The following is a 24,181-nucleotide window of genomic DNA, read 5'->3' as shown; positions in this document are numbered from 1 at the left end:
TTGCCAGACCTCCAACCCTAGGAAGTAGTGCATCAATCCTAGGTCCTTCATCTCAAATTCAAAAGCCAACTCCCTCTTACATTTGTGAATGAGAGGGTATGCACCTATCAAAAAGAGGTCGTCCACATAAAGTACCAGTATGAGAGGTTTATCATCTTCAACCTTAAAGTAAAGGTTCGAATTGGCTTCACTTCTAGTGAATCTCAGCTTCATCAGATAGCTATCAATCCTCTCATACCAAGCCCGGGGTGCTTGCTTCAAGCCATAGAGAGCCTTCTTCAACCTGCATACATGAGATTCCCGGTCATGAACCTCAAACCCCTCGGGTTGTTCCACATAGACTTCCTCTTTGATCGAACCATGCAAGAAAGCAGTCTTGACATCCATCTGATGTAGGTTCCATCCTTGCGAGGCAGCAAGGGCTATGATCGAGCAGATGGTGGTGTATTGGGCAACAGGTGTAAATATCTCATCGTAATCTACACCTTCCTTTTGAGAGAAGCCTCGGGCAACAAAGCGAGCCTTGAACTTTTTTGCACTTCCATTAGCTCCATGCTTGATTTTGTAGAGCCACTTAGAGGTGACAACCGATTTGTCCTGGGGTCTAGGGACCACATCCCAGACATCATTCTTCATAATAGACTCATACTCTTCATTCATAGCATCCTTCCATACTTGTTGCTTCACGGCTTCTTCAAATGATGAAGGTTCATTTTGAATGATAGTGCTCATGGCGATCAAGTATCCTTGATACCTGTTCGGCTTCTTGCTCTCACAGAAAGTCCCCCTCGGTGCAATATGTCTCTCGGCATCTTCGAGAGTCTCCCTAAGCCATGAGGGTCTCCTCTTGGAGGAGGAGGGCTCTTGAGGAGGAGGATCAATAGGATCCATAGGTTCATCAACATCTGGCATTGTTTCATCTTCTTTTGCACCCTGTTTTCCGATGTCAACTTCTTTGTCCTTCCTTGAAATAGGAAGGTTGTTGATCTTCCTAAGGGCCATATCTTCATCGAAGGTGACATCATTACTTATCTCAACTTGCCTTTGACTAGCCACATAAATTCTATATCCCTTAGAATTTTCACTATAGCCCACAAAGATTCATTTCTTACCAGATGCACCCAATTTGCTTCTTTTATCTTTCGGCACATGAAAACATATGGGGCTTCCAAAAATTCTAAAATGAGAGACATAGGGTTTCTTACCAGTGAACATTTCTTCGGGAGTCTTGGAGTCCAACGCTTGATGAGGGCATTGGTTTTGAACATACACAGCAGTATTTGCAGCTTCAGCCCATAGGAACTTCAGAAGCCTTTGATCATGAAGCATGGCACGAACAGCTTATACAATAGTGCGATTCTTCCTTTCAACCACACCATTCTGCTCGAGAGTGTATGGTGTTGTAGTCTCCCTCTTAATGTCAGCTTCTCTGCAATAATCTTGGAATTCATTGGATTCGTACTCGGTCCCATTATCAGTCCTCAATATCTTGATTTTTTTCTCGGACTGGTTTTCGATAAAGGCTACCAGGCTAAGTCACCTGACACGGGAATTCGAGACACGTAGGATTCGAGATTCATGGTGTCGGATTCGGACACGTTGACCCCCCGGAACAGGACACGTAGGATTCGTTATATATTATTTTATTAAATAAATATATATATATATATATATATATATATATATAGATATATAAATATTAAAAATTAGATATTTCTTACACAAATTTTAATTAATGATACAAATTTATTGATTTCAAACATAGATCTTCATCTATAGCTATTAGCATGCATAGTACATACAAAATTCAAATAAATGGCAGTGGTACTGGTCACATAAACGATAAATCTATTAAAAATTTAAATCATGATTCATAATTCATAACTGAAAGACAACTTACAACTACAAGATAGTAAGATAAACACACTAACAATTGTAGTTTTCTCATTAAGTCATCAAATCAAAATGTGTTACATAGGTAGTGCTGGTGCAATGCCAATGGCAAATAGAAATAGAAAATATAAAACAACTACAGGTATACAAGCCTCAAGGCATCAATCAGCATCAGAATCAGCATCACTGTCCTCATCATCATGGTCCCCACTGCTCTCCTCTGCATCCTCCTCCTCCCCTGTATCCATAGTCGCCTCTGCATCTGCTGGTGTGGAGGTTGACCCCTCTAAGTCATCAAATCTAACAGGCTCTAGCACTAGATCATTGAGATCCATGTTGGCCAATGCCAACTCAACAATGGTGTCCAGACCCATATCATCAGGAAAGACATCCCACATCTTTGTCTTTCAAATACATGTCAATCTATTATCTATTTCTTATGCTTGGCCCTCTTGCCACCACGAGAAATGTCTAATTTTTTAGTCTTGTTGGAAAATCAGGATCTTTGTCATTAATATCACCCTCTAAGCATTAATATCCAGAGGTATCTTTGTCATTACCTCTGTATCTGTATAGGGATCTTTGTCATTAATATCACCCTTTAAGCATTAACATAAGATAGAACAAGCATAACATGTCAACTTGTCAAGTCAAGATTTTGTTTGAGTGATGCGTACATTTTTAGGAGGGTCATGATACAGGAGTTTGACAACCAATGTCACTAACATCAAGGTACATAGAGGGATTGGTGCTCTTGATAAAATAAGAGTTCCATACCCTAATACATGACAAAATTCAATGGAAACATTGCAATCCCCCAATCCTAAAATCCTGAAAAACTGATAAGTCTGCTGGATTTTGAATGAAATCTAAAATTCTACTTTCTCCATATGAAACCCAATGAGGTCGGAACCACTCTCAAACATCCTGAGTCATTTCATGGTAATGTTTAAAATTTAAGTAAAAGGATGAAAATGAAGATTAAGGAGAATGTCACTTTTACTTTAAGAATTTAACATTACCATGAATAGCATATCAATACTAGGGCCTAGACTTGATCATTAAGCTGCCAAAACGCTTGCCAAATGAAAATATGCGTGGTTGTAATGACCAAATGCGGCATTTTCATACCCGTGCAGGCCACTTTTGCCGCCTAACGAGTCTTGGAAAACAAGACACGCTGCCAAAATTGTGACACGACCTCGGATTCGACAAGTCAGGAAAGGACACGATGTGTCATGGTTTTTGGACACAAATCAGGGCAGAATCGCGTCGGACACGCTGGATTCGGGATTCGTGGGGCCTATAGGACGAATCCGGTTATCTAGCTACCAGGTGAACACTTCATCCTTCTTCTTCAAGAAGTAGATCCAGGTTTTGCGAGAATAATCATCCGTAAAGGTGAGTTAATATAAATATCCTCCCAAAGAGTTTACGGGCATCATACTAGATATGTCGGAGTGGATCAATTGCAATATGTCTGTGGTCTTGCTATTACTTGAGGGGAATGGTCCCCTTGAAATTTTTCCTTCGGCACATCCTGGACATACACCTTCATGCTCTACTTTGAATTTGGGCATACCTGTCACCATCTGTCTCACATCGGGTAGGGCCTTATAATGAAGATGGGAAAACCTTCGGTGTCATAGTTCAGATTGTAGAGATGTGTTGCAAGACATGGTTCCCAATGGACTTCCTCCAACTTGATACATAGTGTCAACCCTAAACCCAAGAGTAAAAGCATCTTTAAAATTTCTTTTCCAAACACGTACCTTTCCATCAATAAAAGCCACCTTGAATCCTTTATCTTCCATTGCCAAAATGGACACCAGGGTCTTCTTGAGATCGAGTACATATAGTACTTCTTGCAAATAGGTGGCATTGAAGGGTAACATTCCCTACTCCCTTCATAGGATAGGTGGCATCGTCTCCAAGGATGATCTCCAAGTTTGTCTCCTTTTCTATCAGATTAGAGAGGGCTTCCTTGTATCCGATGAAGTGCCTTGAGGCACCACTATCAATCAGCGAGTTTCCCAAAGTGTCCGAAGGAGAAGTAGTGGAGAGGGTCGATATAAGATAGTACTCCTTTTGCTTATTGTTAACAACATTTTATTCTTCATACCTGGAGTTCCTTGCTTTCTTGGAGGGTTGACCATTTCCTCGATGTCCCACATTCCTCTTTCCTTTGCCATTGAACCTGCCATTCCTTTGATTTTTGTTGTTGAAGTTGCCCCTGGAATGATTGTGATCATCATCATGTGATGTGTCCCTTCTATTTGGACACTCCCTTGCATAGTGGCCAAACTTATTGCAAACAAAGCACCTGCCCTTCCTTCCACCCTTTGATCCAAGCTTTCCATTGAAATGACCTTTAGACCCTGCATTATTTCTCCTTTTGGAATGAGCGGAGAAAGCAGCGGTGTTGCCTCTATTAGAAAGCATTTCTTGCTCCACCATTCTTGTTTCTTCTTGAATGCATCTCGAGATCAATTCTTCAAACCCTGGAATTCGATCATTATTGAGAATAGTGGTTCTAAATATATACCACTTGGGTGGGAGTCCTCCAAGGGTAGTGATAGTAAGTTCCCTGTCAGGAATGACCTCTCCAATCGATAGAAGATCATTCTTGATCTTAGTGATCCTTAAGAAGTAGGATTGAATATCCTCATCCTTGCCCTTCTTAATATCCTTCAATTTATTTTTGAGAAATAAAATTTGATTTGCATCACTAACCTTGAACGTGTTGACCAACCTGTCATAGATCTCCTTAGAGGTGTTCAAATTGGAGATGTAGGCCACCAGTCGCTTGTCAATGGAATCTCTGATAATCTTCTTCGCTTTGACTTCATCCCTATTGTACTTGGTCTTTGCAGCAGCCGGTGCATTTGACGGAGGCTCAGGGATTTTACCCTGCACATAATCCATCACTTCTTGTTCTTCCAAGGTCAAATCAAGAGACATCTTCCATCCATGATAGTCAGATTTATCATGGAGCTTGTCTTCAGCCAAGAAGTGGGATGAGGAACCCATTGAGCCTTTTGTCCTTGTCCAACTGTCTTTGGTGATTGCTCTTTCACTCTTGTTTGGGCTTTGTCTTCACCTCACCTCTGACACCATGTTAATTTTTGGTATGTTCTATGCTTAAGAACAATTTACTTCAATTTCTTTATTAGCCCAAAATCAATATCCAATTTAGCAATCACATCACCATGATAGTAAAATGCAAATAGAACATAAACATAAATAGTAGAAGACAAGCCAAGACAAGAGGACACAAGATGTGGCACCAGCGAGGGACAAACCCCATTGTGGGGAAACCCTTGATCAATTCTTCTTATATTCTTCAATAGTTCAGCAGAGAGAGATAGTATAAATTTACAGATCTTATAATTTATGACAGCAGCAGTAAATCCCTAACCAGAAAAGTCAACGTTGGTCAAACAGGACAAAAATCTTACTCTAAGCAGCTCAGTAAAACCTAGTCAACTTCAGCCTCCAACAGCAAACCCAAACAATCCAAAACAACCTAGAAAAGGTTAGTCAAATGCTGGTCAACGAAAGTCAAACTGCAGCCAGTAACTAGGGCAGTCAATGCTGGTCAAACTAGAGGTTAGATCACCTCAATTTCCGTGCCCAAATCTGCGGCCTGCCAAGAAGCTGCCACTATCTGCGTACCCAATCAAGTGAGGAGAGAGAGATGAGTGAAGATGAGATGACGAAATAATGCCTTGAGGTCTCCTCCTTTTATATGCAACATTGAGGATGACCTGGGGGTAAAAATCCCAGTTTTGATTGCTGGCCAACCATGATAATTTGCCAATAATACAAATAAATTCATATTTTCATTTTTACATGTCGGAATCAGATGATCTTTAGATCAATCCTACACCTCTTGGAGAGAGGAATCCAAGAAAAATATCAGCTGTCATAAATAAGGTGACCCATATGGAGTTTGGCCCTAGTTGCCAATTTTAACACTTTCACATACCTACAACCTACAATACTTGGCATTTCTAGTTTATTGGGCCAAGGTCAACCCAAGCTAAACACCCCTTGTGTGCAACTATTGTAATGACTTGGTTATGGTCGACACAGACCTAATCAATCTTGATGGGTGCCCATAGCCCCCACACCCCCCTCGGGTGAGTGCCTTACCTACTTGAAGGGTATAAATAAACCCTCGATCTCATTTGTAAATTATCATCTTGAGATATCTTACTAAGGCAAGTGATCATTCTTTCGCTTCCACACATCATCCTTTGCTCTAATAAGTGTTGAGCCTATGGGCACACACATCTTGTGTCTACTTTTTCATGTTTGGCACATTTTCTCTTGGAGCGCTAGTGCTGGTTTAGCATTTTCATGTGACTGGCATATTTTTCTCTTGAAATGCCCTCTCCGCTAGGGCTTGGTTATCTTGGAATACAATTGTTTGGAGAGATGGTGCTCTTATTCGTTGGCTGTTCATTTTTGTCAGTAGTGCACATTGTCATTTTACTCCAGCAAACTGAGTAGGGCTGCCATCTTTCTCTATTACTACAGGTTTTTGGGTTGGACTTTGGTTCCGTTCAATCCCCCGCTTTGTTTGTAATCTCGTTTGACAACAGTTTGGGGGGATGGGATGGGATGCATCAGTACAAAACAGATCAAACTGGTTTTGACTGGTTTTGTCTTGAACCAGCCAGTTTTGACCGGTTTTGTCTTGAACCAGCCAATTTTGACCGGTTCAGGGCAAAACCAGTTTGAATCACTGGTTCAGACCAGACACTCTCCAAAATGATTCAAACCAGCCAGTTCTGATCAATGCTGGTAACTCAACATCACCACTGGTAATATTGGCAGGCAATACCACTATGGCACCAAGACATTTCAGTAAAAATAGGTCAAAAGTAGGTCTACTTGCTGGACACAGTATATGTAAATATTTTGAAATCATTCATATGAGCAACCGCAAACTATTCAAGCCCAGCAGGTATGGCCGGGGCTATGTAAACTTTGTTTATACTTGATAAATTTTCTATTTTATTTCCTAAAAATGAATCAGACAGGTTCTCAAAGCCATGTTACTTTAATAAGATTTAATCTACTTCAATCCTAATTGAGCTTTTCATAACAATTACTACAAAGCTATTAAAACTGTATCATTAGTTTACAGTGTTCTGTAGTTCTTACAGTACAGTAACAGAACAGCAAGAAGCAAATTAAATGACACACTGTAACAAAATTTAAAACAACCGGCTGAGACTAATTCAGTAATTTTAGCATGCGGGTGCCACTGAAATATAACACAAATATCATTAAGAAAACAAGAATATACTATTAGCTTACTTGTCTGTCAAAGTTTCCAAGATAATGGGAACTTTAGAAATAATATCGTCTAAAGAAGCAAGATCAGGGACACGACAAAATGCTGCAAAAATAGTGAGGGCAAGCTGTAAATATGCTTCTTGCTGATCTTTGTCAGGAATCATACCAGTACTTCTCCCAGTGCCTGAACAGTTCAAAAACAAGTAAGGGCAGTGTAATTGCTCAAAGGATATAAACAACAATAGTTAGCTTTTAAGTTGCAACCTAGGAAATGCCTAAAGTACCATCAACATCCTTTTGGAAGCAGGGCCATTTTGCATTGACTGCAAAGTTGAGGTAAAATCAATGAATAATGGATTAAATCAGTTGCCCGATAGTCAATCTATTTCTGGAATTCAAAGTTCATACCAGCATAACAATTAACGTAAAGCAAGTCCCTCTTTGCACAGATCTATATATGTTTATTAAAATATAGTGAATTATACGATAGAACAAGTAACAGTACAACTTGCAAAAAATATTTAAAGGAGGCCATCAGCTAACAAGAGCACAAAAAGAAGTGTGTTTCAGTCAAATTTAATATGGGCTTCCTAGACAGAATATGCTTGAAACAGTCCAGTTTTAAAAAGGAAGAAGATAGTCATGGCGGACGCAGAGCATGCAATAGACTTTGGTTGAAACAGCAGCATAAGATTGTAGGTAAGGAATCCAACAGATAGCAGGCATAACTCTGCCGATTTGCATAAAGTCTGTAAATCAAGAGGGATTGGCAAATGGTGGACATAGTCCTTTTTTCATTTCATTAATAGTGAATAACTTGCTCCTTCATAATTGCATGTTGTAAGTTTCATCTTCATTTTGAAGCATGCGTGTGTGAGTGTAGTCTCGTCCATCAGGCTTTTAGCAGCAAATTGGAGCAGTTGCCATGAGCATGACCCAAATTCAAATCCTAGCAGTGTTTGTCTGTATCAGTGGTGTAGTATTCATAATTAATCCTCTATCTCGCTAATAAAAAAGGCTTGAGATGTGGCACAATGTTCCAGGGTTCTCAGCCCATTGGGCATATATCCCAAGGGGTTAGCTCATCAATTGTTGTCTATGTTGCTAGCCATTCGGTTAGTTCTGTGCCAGCAGGTGCCCAGTTCAAATCCATATATATATATATATATATATATATATATATATATATAGATATCCTAAGTGGTTAGCTCATCAATTGTTGCCTATGTTGCTAGGCATTCGGTCAGTTCTGTGCCAGCAGGTGCCCAGTTCAAATCCCCTTGGATGAGGCACATTAGTTTATTGATAATGCCACCCGCAAATGAAGGAAACATCCCTTGGGTTTTCCAAGAGTGGTTCCTTAGTAGTTGCAGCCTTCCCTAGTTAGTAGGGCTGATTTTGTTGGTTACCGTGCTTGTCCGTATCCTTGTGAGTGGTGTAGCTGGTTTGTAGTTCATGTAATAGAGTCAACTTAGAACTGACACCCTCTATCTCACTAATAAAAAAGGCTTGAGATGTGGCACATTGTTCTGGGATTCTCAATCCACTGGATTGTCGCCCTTTGAAAAAAAATTATATACAGCTTAGAACTGACACCCTCTATCTCACTAATAAAAAGGCTTGAGATGTGCCACGTTGTTTTGGATTCTCAGTCCACTAGATTGTTGCCCTTTGAAATATATATATATATATATCCAAGGGGTAAGCTCAATCAATTGTTCTAGGTATTCAGCTAGTGCCATGCAAGTAGGTGCCCAATTCAAATCCTCTTGGGTGAGATGCTCTAATCTACATGAACGGGTTTACTAGAAATGCCACATCCATGAATATGGGAAGCATTTAATTTTCGCGCAAAGTTTTCCTTCAAAAAAAAAAATTATATACATACCAATGTTGCATTAATCGTTATCGGGATAATTTTGGCGTGAGGAAAAAATCGGAAAAAATCGTAATTATAAGGAAATAATCGAGAAAAAATCGTTTGGTACAAAAATATTCATTTTTTTCAATTTTTTTAATATCTAAACCATCTACAACATAAAATAAATACATTGACACATAAATATGATAAAAGAACTAATGTATAGGATGTTTAAGTGCTAAAATCACACATAACATTGAATCATGCCTGAATAGTAAGTCCTGACTCCTGAGTCCCAACTCAGCCTCAAAATATCAACAAAAAATATAATAATGTATCTCATCATGTCATAATGTCATATACAATAAAATAAAGAAAATAACTAAAGTCTAATCCTATTGATTTCCTCTGCCCCTCTTGCGAGAAAATGCCACAGCTTTCCCTTTCCCTCTAGATGTAGATGCTGGTGCTGGTGGAGTTGGCAGTGGAGTCTGTCGTGCTCTAGAAGCTAAAGAACTAGAAGTAGGAGCTATAGGAGGTAGATCATGTCCTCTACTGGTGGCAGGGGTAGCCCGGGCAAGTGGTGTCACCTCCTCCTATTCCTCCTCCTGCTCCTGCTCCTCCTCCTCCTCCTCCTCCTCCCCCTCCACTACATCCTGCACTAACCAATCATCAGCAGACTCCATGAGAGGCCTCTTGGCCTCAACCCTCCATGCATCAGTGGTGTCAATCCCATCCAATGAGATGGCCTCCACATCAGGTGGCCTCTCAAGTTGCCTCACCCACAATTGAAGATTGTAGTAGACGTAGACCATGTCATTAAGTCGCTGGGACTCCAACCTGTACAAAGATCATGAAATAATAATTAATAATTATAAAAAAAATATTGTTTAATGAATTCAAAAATTTATTTGGAAATTTGCAATATTTTAAATGTTTAAGTGTTAACCTGTTGCACTTCTTGTTGTGTATTTTTTCAAATACACTCCAGTTGCGCTCACATCCTGAGGAGCTACATGTTTGGCTGAGGATGTGAATGGCAAGCTTTTGCAGAAGGAGTACCCTGCCACCATACATTCTCCACCATGCATCTACAACAAAATTACAAATAAACTTTTAAATAAACATAAGAAAAAAATGGAATTTGAAGAAACAATGAAATTTGAAACAAAGTTACAAACTAAAAAATACCTGGCATTTTAATCGTCCTATCAATGACAGCCATCTCAAAGCCAAATGTGCCACCTGCCATCCTATATGTCTCAATTTCTTTAGAGATCTCTATACGTTCTACTGGAGATCGCACCATCTTCTGGACACAGGATAAGAATCCATCCATGATCTCAGCATCAAATAAAAACCCACATGCGTAAGAAAATGCGGGGTTCAGGAAAAGGTCGGCAGCATGAATGGGACGATGGAGTGTGTTGTTCCATCGCTCATCAATCACTCCCCATAGGATGAGTTGTCTCTGAAACCCATCATCTCCCTTATCATCATAGTAGGCCCGAATAGCTTCTTTGGCCCTGTCCATGGCCTCATACAAATAGCCCATTGCGGGTTTCTCACCATCAACCAACCGAAGAACCTTTACCAAAGGTTCAGTAACGGCGCACACCTCCTGCACTCCTGCCCAGAAGTCTTCCTGGTATGAAACTAGTCTGCATACGGCCTCTCCCTCTGGTTTGCGGCTCATTGACAAAGCACGCCACTCCTCTGAAAGAAACATTCTCTTCACATCCCACATAGAATTCAAGAGGGATTGAAGAGATATGAAACTGGTGGCAAACGGCGGGGCGCACCAACTCTTTGTTGTTGGTGAATCTTCTCATCAAGCTAAGCACAGATGTATGGTTATATATAAATTTTGTAATGCTTTTGGATGAATCAACAATATCTTTGGCAAAGGGAATTTTCCCTATGTCCTCCAACATCAAATCAATACAGTGTGCAGCACAAGGTGTCCAAAATAAAGTAGGATGCCTGTCCATAAGCATCCTGCCAGCAGCAACATAATTTGCAGCATTGTCCTTTATGACTTGGACAACATTTTCTGCACCCACCTCCAAAATAAACACATCTAGCAAATCACATAAAGTTCTTGCATCTTTGATTTGTGCAGATGCATCAACAGATTTGATAAACATAGTCCCCTCCAGAAAACTAACCAAGAAGTTTATAAGGGTTCTCCCCTTTTGATCAGTGCAACCATCTGACATAACAGTGCATCCTGTTTGTGCCCATGATGCCCTAAAATCCTCCAATCTTTGGGTGCAGTCAAGCTTTTCATTTTGAAGAATCCAGCCTCTGAAATCATGATAAGAATGGATTTTGTACCCTGGGCCAACACTTGCAATAGCATCAATAGCAGGTTGGAAAAATGGATTATTCCTTACAATGCTGAAAGGAATATCACTCCAGAGGAGAAATTTTGCCAGTAACTTGTCAACTTGTTCTTTCTCAGTTCTTTTTAGCATTGAACTGATAGATGGCTATGAACCAGGTGTGGTTCGAGGAACAAAAAATGATGTGGCAGCTACCGGATTGGTTGATGCTGCAGTAGAACCAATGCCACTTGCTTCAGCTGACTTTTTTAGTTGCCTCTTCATTTCTTCTTTGGCCTCTCTATTCTGGTCTAAAACTTCCAATGCTTTCATGGCTCATCGGATGAGTTCAGGATTTGTTTTTGTGCAAGACCCCACATCAAATCCAGGGATTTGTGCAGGGTGATACTTCAATCTGTAAACCCCCCGAACATAGGGTGGCCACACAACTTGCAACTCAAGTTTAGTCTATCATTCGGAGTTTTAGGTTCACCGTATTCCCAAAAAGGATCCAATTTCCTTGGCATGTTTGTTTTTGAACTTTGAAGTTCAAAACTTGAATGGTGTTTCGATGAAGTTGTGAACCTATGGGAAAATAAGGATTACAATTTAGTATTTACAAGTTACAAATTTACAATTTAGTATTTTAATTTTTACATTGTACAAAAAATAAAAAAAATTACATACATTTTAATAAACCCCATTCCAGAATCCAAACCCAACCAAAAAAACCAAAAAAAGTAAAACAATACATCAAAAACCCCATTCCAGAATCCAAACCCAACCAAAAAAACAAAAAAAAAATTACATTGGGCAAATTTCATAAACCCCATTCCAAACCCAAGTTACCCAACCAAAAACAATGAAAAAAACAAAAACAATGTTTAAAAACAATGAAAACAAAAAAAATGGTGCCCATACCAAGTTACCCAACCAAAAACAATGAAAAAATACAAAAACAATGTTTAAAAACAATAAAAACAAAAAAAAAAAAATTGGTCCCCATACCGTTTCTATGGATATAATCGGTCTCCTCCTCTTGATTTTGTCCTCTAAGCACTTGAAAAATCTTCAAACCCTCTCCAAGCAATATCTCCCAGCTCTCTCCAACGCTCCTCTGCCCTCCGCGCGCCTGACTGTGCAAATGAAATGCCAAAAAAACTAAAAATTCATTATAAAACCTCGCTGCCCCGATTGCCCGCGATAAAATCGGAAAAAAAAATCGGGTAAAAAAAAAAAAAAAATTGGCGATAATATCGACAGCGGGAAATTATCGTGATAAAACAATAATATCACGATTTTAGCAACACTGATACATACACAAATGTTTTAAAACTCCGACTCAAACTCCGAACCGGTCGAGGGTCGACTTCGACTCGGCCTAGTTGATTTCATTGACTCGGCCTTTGTAAAAAATACATTAAATATTTATTTTTTATAAAAAACATAATTTTAAAAATCTTCATTCATGTTTCCAAACACAAAGCATTAGAATATAGAGAGAAGACAACATATGATCAAAGTAGGCTCATGAATATATCCATTATATCAAAATGGCACCCAGTGCATTGTCCAATACATGTAATATATAGAGATCAGAACAAAAACACATAACCAAGGAGGCTCTAAATGGCCTCTACAACAAAAGTAAAACATCACTAGTCACTAGTCACTACTGGCTACTGCTAGAGAAGCCAACATCATCTGGCTCAGACTCTGAATCAGAGTTAGACAGAGAAACCCATGGCTCCTCCTCCTCATCACGATCTCCAATTGCAATTGTAGACGTAGTAGCACTAGCAGGCACAGCAACTGCACACTAAGATAGACAAGCTATGCGCTTGCGTCGTGGCCGAGTAGAGGAAGTGCCTACAATTGGAGGACTTGGGGCTAGGCCTGGTACTAGTGGATCTGCATTTAACTGAACATTATGTTCAACTAATGCCTCCATCTATAAATCCAAATCAAGGCCAATATCCTCATCAAAATCAAACTCTGTTGGATGACTCTCCACTAACTAATCTGATGTTGGATCAATATCTTCCAACGCAATGGGATTTGTATCAGGTCTTTTGTTCAGCAATTGCTTGCGTTTTAGCCGGAGGTTGTATTGGACATAGACTAGATCATTTAACCGTTTTGTTCCAAACAGTTTCTCTTCTTCATGTGAATCCTCTCAAAGACAGACCAATTGCGCTCACACCCAGAAGCACTGCAAGTTTGACTCAAGACACAGATTGCAAACTTCTGCAATTGAGGACAATGGCTATCAAATGCCTCCCACCATTGTGCGGCAAAAAACATAGTTGTGTAATGAGTTAGCTCAACAAATTATAAACAAGTTAAAAAAATAAGAATTTGAAAATTGAAATTGTTTGTTACCTGGCTCATCTGCTTCCCTTGCAATCCTTGCTAGGTTCTAGCCAAAGGTACATGTGGCTCTGCTCAAACAAGTTATCTGTCGGTGTATCTCCAGCTGATCACTCTCCTTAGGGGCAATGCGGTCAAGGCAGTCAACCAATCCATTTCTAACCTCCCCAATCAAAGCTTCTGCCTCCAGAGCTTTATAATGATACCTTAGGTTCAAAAAAAACCCAATTGCATGTATAGGGCGATGGAGTTGATTGTTCCATCTTAGATCAATGATTTCCCAAATGGGCCCATACTTGGCCACTCTATCCTTGTATGTTGTCTTTATTTGCTCCTTTGCTTGATCCATGGCCTCATAAATGAAGCCTATAGCCAATCTTTCCCCATCCACCAACCGCAACACCTTAACCAGTGGCTCAACAACCTTCACAACCTTTGTTACCTTTTTCCAAAATATTTCTTCATTAACTTTATTTCTCATCTTTGCCATCCTGTTTGCGAGACCATTGACATTCATTCTATTCATCACTGGAAAACACCCTTTGCAAGTTTCTATGTTGGGAAAGCATAGATTGCAATGTCAAAAAACGAGTTGCAAATCTAGTGATGGCAGGCCTATCAATATCCTTGCCCCTGTGTGTTTCCTCATCAGATTCAAAATCCATGAGTGATTGTAGATATATTTTGTTATGCTTTTGGCATGCTCTACAGTGTTCTTGATCCAATCTATTTTACCAATATCCTCAAGCATGATGTCTATGCAATGTGCAGCACATGGGGTCCAAAGGATGGTTGTGTTTTTCCTCTAACATTTTGCATAGTTAGAAGCATTATCTGTGATGATTTGAACATTAGCCACCCTCACCTCTTCAACAACCTCATCCAAAAGCTGAAACAACAAGTGTGCATCTTTCACCTATCAGATGCATCAACTGATTTTAGAAACATGGTTCCCTGTGGGCAAAAGATAAGAAAGTTTATGATGGTACAGTTCCTTTGATCAGTCCATCCATCTGACATGATGGTACATCTTGTTATTGCCCATAAGCTTTTGAAATCTTTCAAATATTCATCAATGGACAAAACCTCTTTTTGCAAAAAGAGATCCCCTTAACTCATGCATAGTAAGGCCTTTTAAGTCCTTTCCAGCAGCGAATATGGCATCAAACATAGGTTCATAATACAGTGAACGAGAAGCATTAAAGGGGATATCAGCATCATACCACCATCTAGCTATGTAATCACAGGCAACTTCTCTCAATTCTTTCTTCCAATGGTCATCTAAAGTGGGCTACATTTGACCTCTATTAGCTTGAGGACCATGTGCACTATCAGAGGTAAAGGAGGGTGTGAAGTAACTTTTGGTATCACCCTTCTTTTTAATTTTACCCTTACCCTTTTCTTGAATAAACTCCAAAGAGGAAGGAACGTAGCGAAAGGGGTTGGATGCATCAGTGCAAGGGATAGATGAAGAGCCCTCATAATCAAAATTGAGGTTGGCAACCATCATGTGTTTTATACTCCTCTTCCTCCCAATTTCAGCCTCTATTTCTTTTTGCCTAGCTTTTTCTTCCTCAAACTTTTCAAATTTTTCTAGCAACTCCCTCCTAATGTCCCCAATTTGTTCTGTTGGTGCTGCACATGGAGAAATTTGGCCTATAATACCAGCCAAGTGTTGTTTCAATCTATAAATGCCCCCTCCACCTCCCTTATTTTTTCTATGACAAAATTTGCAATGCATTTGATTATCATATGCCCAAGCAGTATCTTTCATTCTAGGAGCCATTTTCTGATATTTGGACTTGGAAATGAAAAGAAACAAATCTGAAAATGAAAAGAAAAGAAAGAAAACAACTCTTCAATGCTCATTTCTTTTACAAAAATTACTCTTTTCAATTTCCAGATTTGCAACAACAAATAAAACACAAGCAAAGGCAGATTTGAGAAGTGAAAAAACAAAAACAGAAATAACCTTTAGGCTCTAGCCTCCTCAATGGTGCTCCAACAAACCAACTCCTCAATGTTGCTCCAATGACTACCCAAGAAGCTCCTCACTGTTGCTCCAATGATTGCCCAAGAGACTCCTCGCTGCTACTCCAAAAACCAACTCCACAACTCATCACAAACTCCTCACAAATGCTCACACAAATGCAATAAGATAGCTCTGAGGAAATGTGAGGGGTTGGGTGACTTTTATATTCTTGGGAGAGGTTAGATGGACATGCAAAAAGCCTAAAACAAAAAAAACCCTAATTTGGAGTTTGTTTTCCCTCCATTTTCCGTCGCTAACCGGGTTTGACTAGCTCGGCCGGTTTCTATTGGACTTGGCCGAGCCGGCCAGTCTGTTACCGAACTAGCCGAGTTGGTGACCAGCTCGGCCAGTTTGGTAACAGACCAGCCTTTGGCCCGATTTTTGTACCGAGTCGGCCCGGGCAGGGGTCCGTCTCGGTTAGCTCAAGCCAATTCCGAATCGATTCGGCCATTTTTTAAAACACTGACATACATACATGTAGATAAATAAATAGATAGATATTCTTTCAGCCCAAAAAATTAGCTCAAACAATTGTCATCATCGTTGCTTTGCATTTGGCTAGTTCTATGCCAATAGGTCCTCGACTAGAATCCTCATGGGTGCGGCACACTAGTCTACCTTGACAAGCTTACTAGGGATGCCATCCACAAATGTAGGGGCGCATCCCTTGGCTTTCCATACAAGGTTTTCCTTGGAAAGAGCCAAATAGGTTAGCTCTACTAGTTGTTGCCAATGTTGTTGGGCAATTAGCTAGTTGCATGGAAGCAAGATTCAAACTAAACACTTGCTAGCACAGAACTAGCCAAATGCCCAACAACATTGGCTGCAACAGGTAATAGCATGAAACTGGTCAAATGCCTAACAACATTGACAACAACCAGTAAAACTAACCCTTGAGTAATCTACATAGAGAAAACCCAACTTTATATATATATATAATTCACAGCCATTTTAACTTTTGTTCATAACAACGTGAAACAGTAATTGCTGACCATTTCGTATTTTAATAAATCTCTCTCTATATGATGACTTCTGGATAACACTTTTTCTTAACCAGATATTTTTTACTCCATTTGCTAATTATTTAAAGTCTTATTTAATTTATCTCTGGCATCAGAACTGCTTTGACTATTTTTTATTTCATTTATTTTGCCTAATTTTTGTTCTTTATCAGATTTTTTCATCGAGTCCTAGTTCTTTATTTATCTCATTGCCTCCCACCCAGAGTAAAGCAACTAGGTAACTTAAGGCAGCTTCCCACAGCTAATTTATACCGACTCGTTTTGATTTATATTTTCAAATTCAGTTAAATTAGAGAAAAAGTTAAATTCATAAATATTCTGCCAATTTGCCAATGAACGAACTAACGCGGTTGTAATAAAAAAGATGTAGAGCAACTCTAAGAAAAGGTTTATTTCCTTTGCAATTACATAAATTCAGTTGACCTTAGTTGATCAGGTTCCGACTTCCCAGAAACACTGGGAATAAACAAATGTTAACTGAACTTGATTAAAACACTTTAACTACTTTAAAAAGTATAATAAATGATTAGCTGCACAATAACTTTTGTTCACGGCAATTTCTTGCTGGCATTAGCAACGACGGTCTCCACCGACTCTTTTTTCTTCTAAAAATGTGTTTGAGAAGAATGTAAGTTTCTTGTTATAGAATGATACAGAACTTCAGCGCGAAGACCAATAAATCATGGAATTGAAGCTTAAAGAACAAGGAATCGCACCTGTTCTTAAAAGGCGGTCCAAAAACTTCATGCCGAGTGCGTGGAAAACTTTAAGAATGGAGTCTTTATCATCTCCTCGACAAAATTTGGTCGCAAGTAACAGTCCAGCTAGGCGTTGCTCATCCTTTTCACCTCTCAAAAGCGTCAAGCAGTCCTCTAGGCCATCATCCCCTGCTGCCTGCACTTATCAGCATACACACTAGTTATTTTGCCATCCTTTACTTTATCAGGCCCTAATATGTGGAACAGACAAAAGGTTTCAGGAAGTACAGCGTGACTTCGCAGAACATAACGTAACAAGTAAAGCTGAGCAGAGAAAAACTCAGAAGATAATATTAAACAGTAATAGCATCGGCAAACAAACAGCATACCATGGCGCTACAGCCAGTGTCTCCAGAAACAGAGGATCGACGTGACCTTATCTGGCCGTAAGAAAGCGATTTTGATGAGAAGAACGTCTCAGATGGATGTGCGAGATGTGGTAAATTTAAAATGTGGGTGAATATCAACATTCCTGCTCTCAAACGATCTGAAGCTATTTAAATGTGATGATCACGGTGGGCTTAATTGCCTACCCTACTTTGAAAAATTAAGTTACATCTAGAAACTAATAGACCTATCTTGCCCGTGTCTTGGATATGTACCTTTAGGCTGTCAATCTTTAATTTACACATCATGAACTCCTTAAAAGGGCGTTTTCCATTTTTGCGTTGTTTCTTTTTTGTGCTTTTTGTGAATGCCATTTAAAATAGATTTGTTGCTATACATTACCGACTTCCCGTTTTGTGCTTTTTATGAATGCCATTTAAAATAGATTTGTTGTTGTATATTACCGAGTTTCATTTACTGGGATTATATTAATTAATTATTTAATAATATTAATGGTAATCAACAATAATAAAAAATTGTCTCGTTTATCAAGATGATAATTTCGCTGGAGCGGTTATTTTTTGGTCAGAATATGGCTAATCCGATTGTGGTAGTGTTTGTTAATCATTTTTTTGCTCTATTTTATCAAGACGATAATTTTACTAGTTGTTATTTTTTTCAAGAATTTGGCTAATCTTATTGTGGTAGCGTTTGTTTTTTTAAGGTGGAAATGGATTCACACTATCAATAATCTATGGGGTGGGGATTTCAACAAATTTATGTAGTATTTTGTCAAAATCATACCAGAATTTCCATTGTTTTCCAAACCTCCTTAGACTATGCCAATTTTTTATACCAAAACTACTTGATTTTTATAATTAAATGGATATTTAAGGACATGTATATTATGTAGAAAAAGTTTTTTAATAGAGTATGGGGTGATAATTAGATAAAGTAACTTGGTTTCAGTTTGTAATCAAATTGATTACCTTATATCTTATGCAACAAATCACATATATCAAAATCTTATAACTTAACCTAAAAAGAAGACATCTCGAGATGTCCTAAAATAAATCTTTGTCAAAGGAAATGTTTGCCCTTTTAACAAAGTCTTTTGATCCTATTTACAGGCATCAGAGTGAGGAAGCAAACAGCTATCCAAAAATGGCCTAAATATGGATTGAGGCACATGAAAGTCTTTGAAGATCAAGAAGGCAGCAAAACAGAATTTGTGTTTAACCCTTGGGTCTGAGGAGGTAGGTGGCACATCCAAATAATACTCTGCCTGAAATCTGCACATATCACTACTTGAATTTTTGAAACTTCTTTCCATCTTCCTAAAAGTGTTTTGGTTAATGTTTTTTCCTCCCATTGAGGCATAATCTAGGTGGAATCTTCATTGTGGATCTTGTATTTGTAATCAAGCCCACGTGGAGCTTAAACAAACTTTTGGGCCCACTCCTATATGGATAGTTTTTCTAAAAATAAGTATGTAACACACCTATTTTAGAGATTAGGTGCTAATTATAAACAGCAATAATAGTTTTATGCACACAACTCATGTGATAGATATTTTTTTGGGCAATGGCCACAGGAATGCTATGGCATCTACAAATGTAACTTTTTTTATATATTTAATGAAAGTTACTGACTTTTTTATCTGGAAAAAAAAGAACTAAGTCACTGAAAGCCAACATGTAACTACAAAGTTGTAGTGGATCTGCGACACATTCACCCTAATTAATGTTAGGTACCTCGAAGGACAAACCCACCACCTTCCATATGTGTGGCAAGGTTGGTAGGGTCGCCTCATGGATGAGGGAAGATAATATCATCACGAGTGGTGGTAGGGGGAGCCATTCAAGGCATAGGCATCTGTTGGTTTACATGTAGTGGTTTGAAGGCGAGTCTCTGGTCCTAGATCAAAGGAAGTTGGTGGTCGGTGTTAGTTGTTGCAAAGAAAGACCAGTATTGGTGTGCCTTCAACCCTTCTTAGCACTGGTTATCTGGTATTTAGTTCGTTACCTTTCCTTTTTCTCCATGAAGAGAGTCTTCTGGGTAAAAGAATTGGGTTGGCCTGGTCTGAAGTCGTGGGGATTAGAGGGTTTGTGTCTTGTATTGGCAATGCATGTGTCTATCTGGTGGACAAATTATGGTAATTTGGTTGGTCATGCTCTTGTTTCTGTTATGTTTGGCATCTGGTTGTCCCGAAGGGGAATAATCTAGGGCTTCCTCGTGGTAATAGACCCCATGGCTCTGTATCTGTCCAGGTTAGACCTGGTTTGGCTCTGGGGTAGTCTAGTGAAGTCTTGGGCTTATGGTTGCCGGAATTCTGAGTCGAGTCGGGACGGGTTGGTGCTGGGTAAGCCAGTGTGGGGGGACTATGCTGCTACCGAGACACCCTGGATGCCAAGTGGGAGAAAACCTTTGGGCCCTTTCCCTGTGAGTCGGTCTGTGTCGAGTCTGCCCCTTAAAAATGAAGGTCATAGTGGTCATCAGCCCCATAGGGTTTACATTGACAGGTTGGTATCTGATTATTGGTCTCGGTGTAAGGTGATGGAACCCCTGCCTGTTTCGGGGAACATTGTTAAAAAAAATTGCGAAGAAAGGAAGGCCGCTAAGACCCATGTTCTAGTTTTACGGTTGTCTGTTGGTCTCTAGACAAGTGGGCAGGTTGGTAACAGGACCCGAAAGTTGGGTTGTTGTGGGTTTGGTATACCACCTACGAGTACTCAGTCATACATACACTCGGGCCGCAAAACTGCAGTCGTGGCTTGTGCGGTGGCTTGAACCCAAAGCCCTGCCCAACGAGGCCGTGGTAGGAAGAACAAAGGAAAGCAGGAAGTGGGCCAATCCAGTTCACCTGGTGGCAAACCTAGAGGTAGAAATCCTACTGTGAGCATCATCAATGACGCTGCAGAAGCCTACCACGAAAGCATAGCTAAGGAAATAAGACAATTGATTGAGGAATGGGAGGCGGATCTGAACTGCTAGGCAGGTTCAATGGAAATTGATGTTGAGGATTGGCGGATCTTGGTGCCTGATCCTGGGCATACTCGAGGCCACGTAACCCAGTTTAAACATACCTTATTTCTTTATTGGTCTATGAAAGGGATTATGGGCAAGGCCCTGGAACATATATCTATGAGCATGGCCACCGCAGTGCAGGATTTCCTGAACTACGAGCAAGACTTCTAGAAACTCCAGTTTCAAATGCAAAAGCGGGATGGGCACCTCCGGCGCATAGAAAACCACCTACCTTGCATCCTTTCTCCGACAGAACTCCCAGGGTCTACTGCAAAAGACTCGGCACTAGTGGAATCTACTTCAATTGAGGAAGCAGATTAGTTATTATGAGGTCCCTTTATGAAGTTTTTGATGTTGTTTACAAGTATGCGAATATCTTTTACTTTTCAATGTATAGACAGTTATGCCATTAGGCAAGTAGATGGTAGGATAAGCATAGACATACAGTCATGTATTGCTTGGTTAGAAAGACTTAAAAATTATGGTTTTTAGATGTCATACCATGTTGTTAGGTGGCCAACAAACTTGGGTTCCCACAGGGCAAGTTGAGGCCACCTAACTATCTTTAAAACTGGTTGTAACTTGTTGTTAAATTAATAGAAAAAGGAGGTACTACCAAGCTTAACAAAACAAAAAAAACATGTCACTACAAAGTTGAACTCAAATAGAAAGGTTAATAAACTTAATCCCCGCCAATTGAGCTATAATCAAGTAAACCAATAATAATATTAATAAATCCAATTTTTAAGGTCACAACCAAGCCAAAAACTATATTGTTGTATGAGATCCCCTTGTTTACGGGATAAGGGGCCCACCTCTATGTAGTGATTTGACAATTAAAGTTCGGGAAGGCATACATACCTTACCCTCCTCCATATTTGATTATGTAATATTTTAGGAGGAAATACATACTCTTAACCATTATACCACATATCATAGAAGACATATGATTATTTTCAAATTATATATATATTATGTCTATAGTACTGATTATATATATTATGTCTATAATACTGATTGGGATTCAATGAGAATGACAACACCATAGGATGGCGACCGTTCCGAACAATGGATACGGTTAATCGCAACTTTTACCCTCTATAACCGTCGGTTCTGTTCCAAACTCGTTGTCAACCTACGTTACCTGTTGGCTACCCTCCGCGCCTTCTGTTGACATTATCGTTTCCTATTACCCCTGGTTTTTCTACAACATGGAGGAAATGGACATCGAGGAGGTTGATTATTCCATTGACCCTAACCCCAATATCCCTATCTCTAGAAGCCCTAACCCTACGTCAGATATAACCGCTCTCTGAGATTCGACTGCTCCGTTTCGCTCTGTCTTGCCCTCCCGTGGTTACCTTACTTGGGTTTTCCACATCCAGCCTTCCTTTCGCAACCCTCTTCATTGACTCTCCGGAGCTAGACTGCCCCCCGCTCTCACCGGCGACCCTACATCTACTCACAACTTGCTCTCCATCATCCCAGCCCTTCGAACCCTCGCCACCCGGGGACCTCTTACGCTCACCGCACATCGCACCCACATCTAGGCTAGAACATCCCGCCATGCATGTGCAGCTTATACTTGAGCCTGGCATCCCTTCTTCCTTTACAACGGTTACATCCACAACATTCCCATCTAGGTGCTTCGAAACCCTTGTCATCAAGGTCCAACACTCTGCGCAGAGTCACCAGCAGGAGCACCAGGGCACAACAGACCCTCTGCAGGACCACCTGACCACGCTTAGATCAGGTAAGTGAAAGATAAAGTGTGTGAAGGCCTCAGGGAAGGATCTCACCCTCAAATTTGGGGAAGGTTTGAACATGGGAGAGGTAGTAAACACGCCTGGCAAGGTTCTGGTGGGCAGGGTTAGAGGTCATGCCTACTCTGTAGAACGACTCAGCCTATGGGTTAAGGATATTTGGGGCAACATCTTCAAATACCTACCTGAAGTGCAGACTCTGCCCCGCGGCTGGTTTGCGCTCTATTTCCTACAAGAGGAATACACCAATTGGGCTCTTGCTCGATACTGGCACATTGAAATGGCCCCAGTCATGCTGAAGCGTTGGAGCCTGCTCTTCGATCCTGAAAGAGAACAGATTGGGGCTGGACCATTATGGGTTAGGCTACCTGGACTCCCCTTGCAATATTGGTCTAAAGATGTGTTTGTCCGAATCGGGAACACATTGGGAACCTACTTGGACTACGATAGGACCTATATACAATCCAGGAACAGATCTCTGGCTCGCATTTTGGTACACCTTGATACGAGAGAAGGACTAGAGGAGAAAATCACCCTACAATGGAAGAATTTCACTAGGATACAAATCCTGGATTACGAGGGAGTCCCCTTCAGATGTCGCAGGTGCCACAAAGTGGGACACTTATTCAAGGAATGCCCATTGGTGCGAAGGGACTCAGACTCTCCTAAGGGACTAGAAGGTGAGTCAGAAAAGGCTCCTGCATCCATCCCTGGGACAACTCCACCAGCTGCCACGACAATGAGCAAGAAGGGATCTCCAACTCACCAGGCTACTTCAAGCGCTCCCCGTCCTCCCTCCTTGCCGATGACTAGATCGAGGGTTGCTGCTGAGGCTGCTCGCTCCTCGGGTACTCCTCCTCTCTCTAACTCTGTTTTTATTTCTTCTCTTGCATGTACTGCATTGCATATGCACCCTGCATCTGCATCGGTCCAGGATTACTCCCACTCCACCATCCCCTGCCCCCTTGCCTCACACCTGTCGGTCCTCTCGACCACCCCCCCCCCCCCCTTCCTTCCTTCTGGATCCCTCTCCCTCCTCCTCCTCTATACCTTCACATCTCTATGATCCTCCTCATCCCTACAACCTCAGGCCTCACCTCCCCCTATCTAAGGAAAGCTTTGTCCCCTCTAGCTTGGGCCTCACCCCCTCTCCCCATCCTCTCAAACCCAACAGTGGTCGTAAATCCCATTTATCTGAAGCTATCCTCATTGCTGGGGCGGAAGTGGCCTCGGGCAGACAATCATCACTTGATCGGGTTCTTAGAGCTATGAACAACCATTCAAATCCGCCCCCATGAAGTGGTTTTCCTTTAATTGCAGGGGTCTAGCTATCTCACCCAAAAAGCTAGCCCTCAGAAGACTCTTTGAATCCAAGTTTGTTGATATCATATTCCTACAAGAAACTTTGGGAGCGGTTGACATTACCTCCCGCACTCTCTTCTCTATGAAGCCTGGATGGATCTTCCAATCCCTTGATGTCATAGGGAGATCTGGAGG

The 24,181-nt window shown here is 40.5% G+C and overlaps 2 protein-coding genes across 4 annotated transcripts in view; both read right to left on the bottom strand.

Moving 5' to 3' along the window:
* Positions 1-18,156, bottom strand: part of LOC149259522 (neurochondrin family protein) — a 411,338-nt gene extending 393,182 nt beyond the window's left edge. For 2 of the 3 annotated variants that reach the window (XR_016257650.1, XM_089418634.1), the window contains exons 1-3: positions 17,897-18,155; positions 17,526-17,703; positions 7,222-7,384 (exon numbers count right to left, since the gene is read on the bottom strand). Coding sequence is in view for 2 of the 3 variants with exons in the window: in XM_089418634.1 (XP_089274760.1) it covers positions 7,222-7,384; positions 17,526-17,703; positions 17,897-18,037 (482 nt within the window). In the remaining variant the exon portion in view is untranslated. Of the gene's footprint in view, positions 1-7,221; positions 7,385-17,525; positions 17,704-17,896 lie in introns of all 3 variants that reach the window. The other variant, XM_089418637.1, reaches the window with a different exon arrangement.
* On the bottom strand, positions 9,373-10,147 carry LOC149259523 (uncharacterized). The gene is made up of 2 exons (XM_089418644.1): positions 10,011-10,147; positions 9,373-9,901 (listed from the first exon to the last, which is right to left on the bottom strand). The coding sequence occupies exons 1-2, from the start codon at positions 10,136-10,138 to the stop codon at positions 9,658-9,660; spliced, it is 372 nt and encodes a 123-aa protein (XP_089274770.1). The 5' UTR covers positions 10,139-10,147; the 3' UTR covers positions 9,373-9,657.
* Positions 18,157-24,181: the final 6,025 nt, after the last annotated feature.

Source organism: Pinus tabuliformis, chromosome 6 (assembly GCF_031772625.1).
Source record: "Pinus tabuliformis cultivar Carrire ecotype Pingquan chromosome 6, CPIR1, whole genome shotgun sequence".
Lineage (NCBI taxonomy): Eukaryota > Viridiplantae > Streptophyta > Pinopsida > Pinales > Pinaceae > Pinus > Pinus tabuliformis.
The sequence above is the reverse complement of the archived record's forward strand: the minus strand, read 5'-3'. Positions and strand labels throughout refer to the sequence as shown.

Coding starts and splice junctions, on each gene's coding strand:
- LOC149259523 (XM_089418644.1), bottom strand. CDS start 10,138: ATGTATGGTGGCAGGGTACTCCTTCTGCAAAAGCTTGCCATTCACATC. Junction 9,902..10,010: donor CACAACAAGAAGTGCAACAG/GTTAACACTTAA, acceptor ATCTTTGTACAG/GTTGGAGTCCCAGCGACTTA.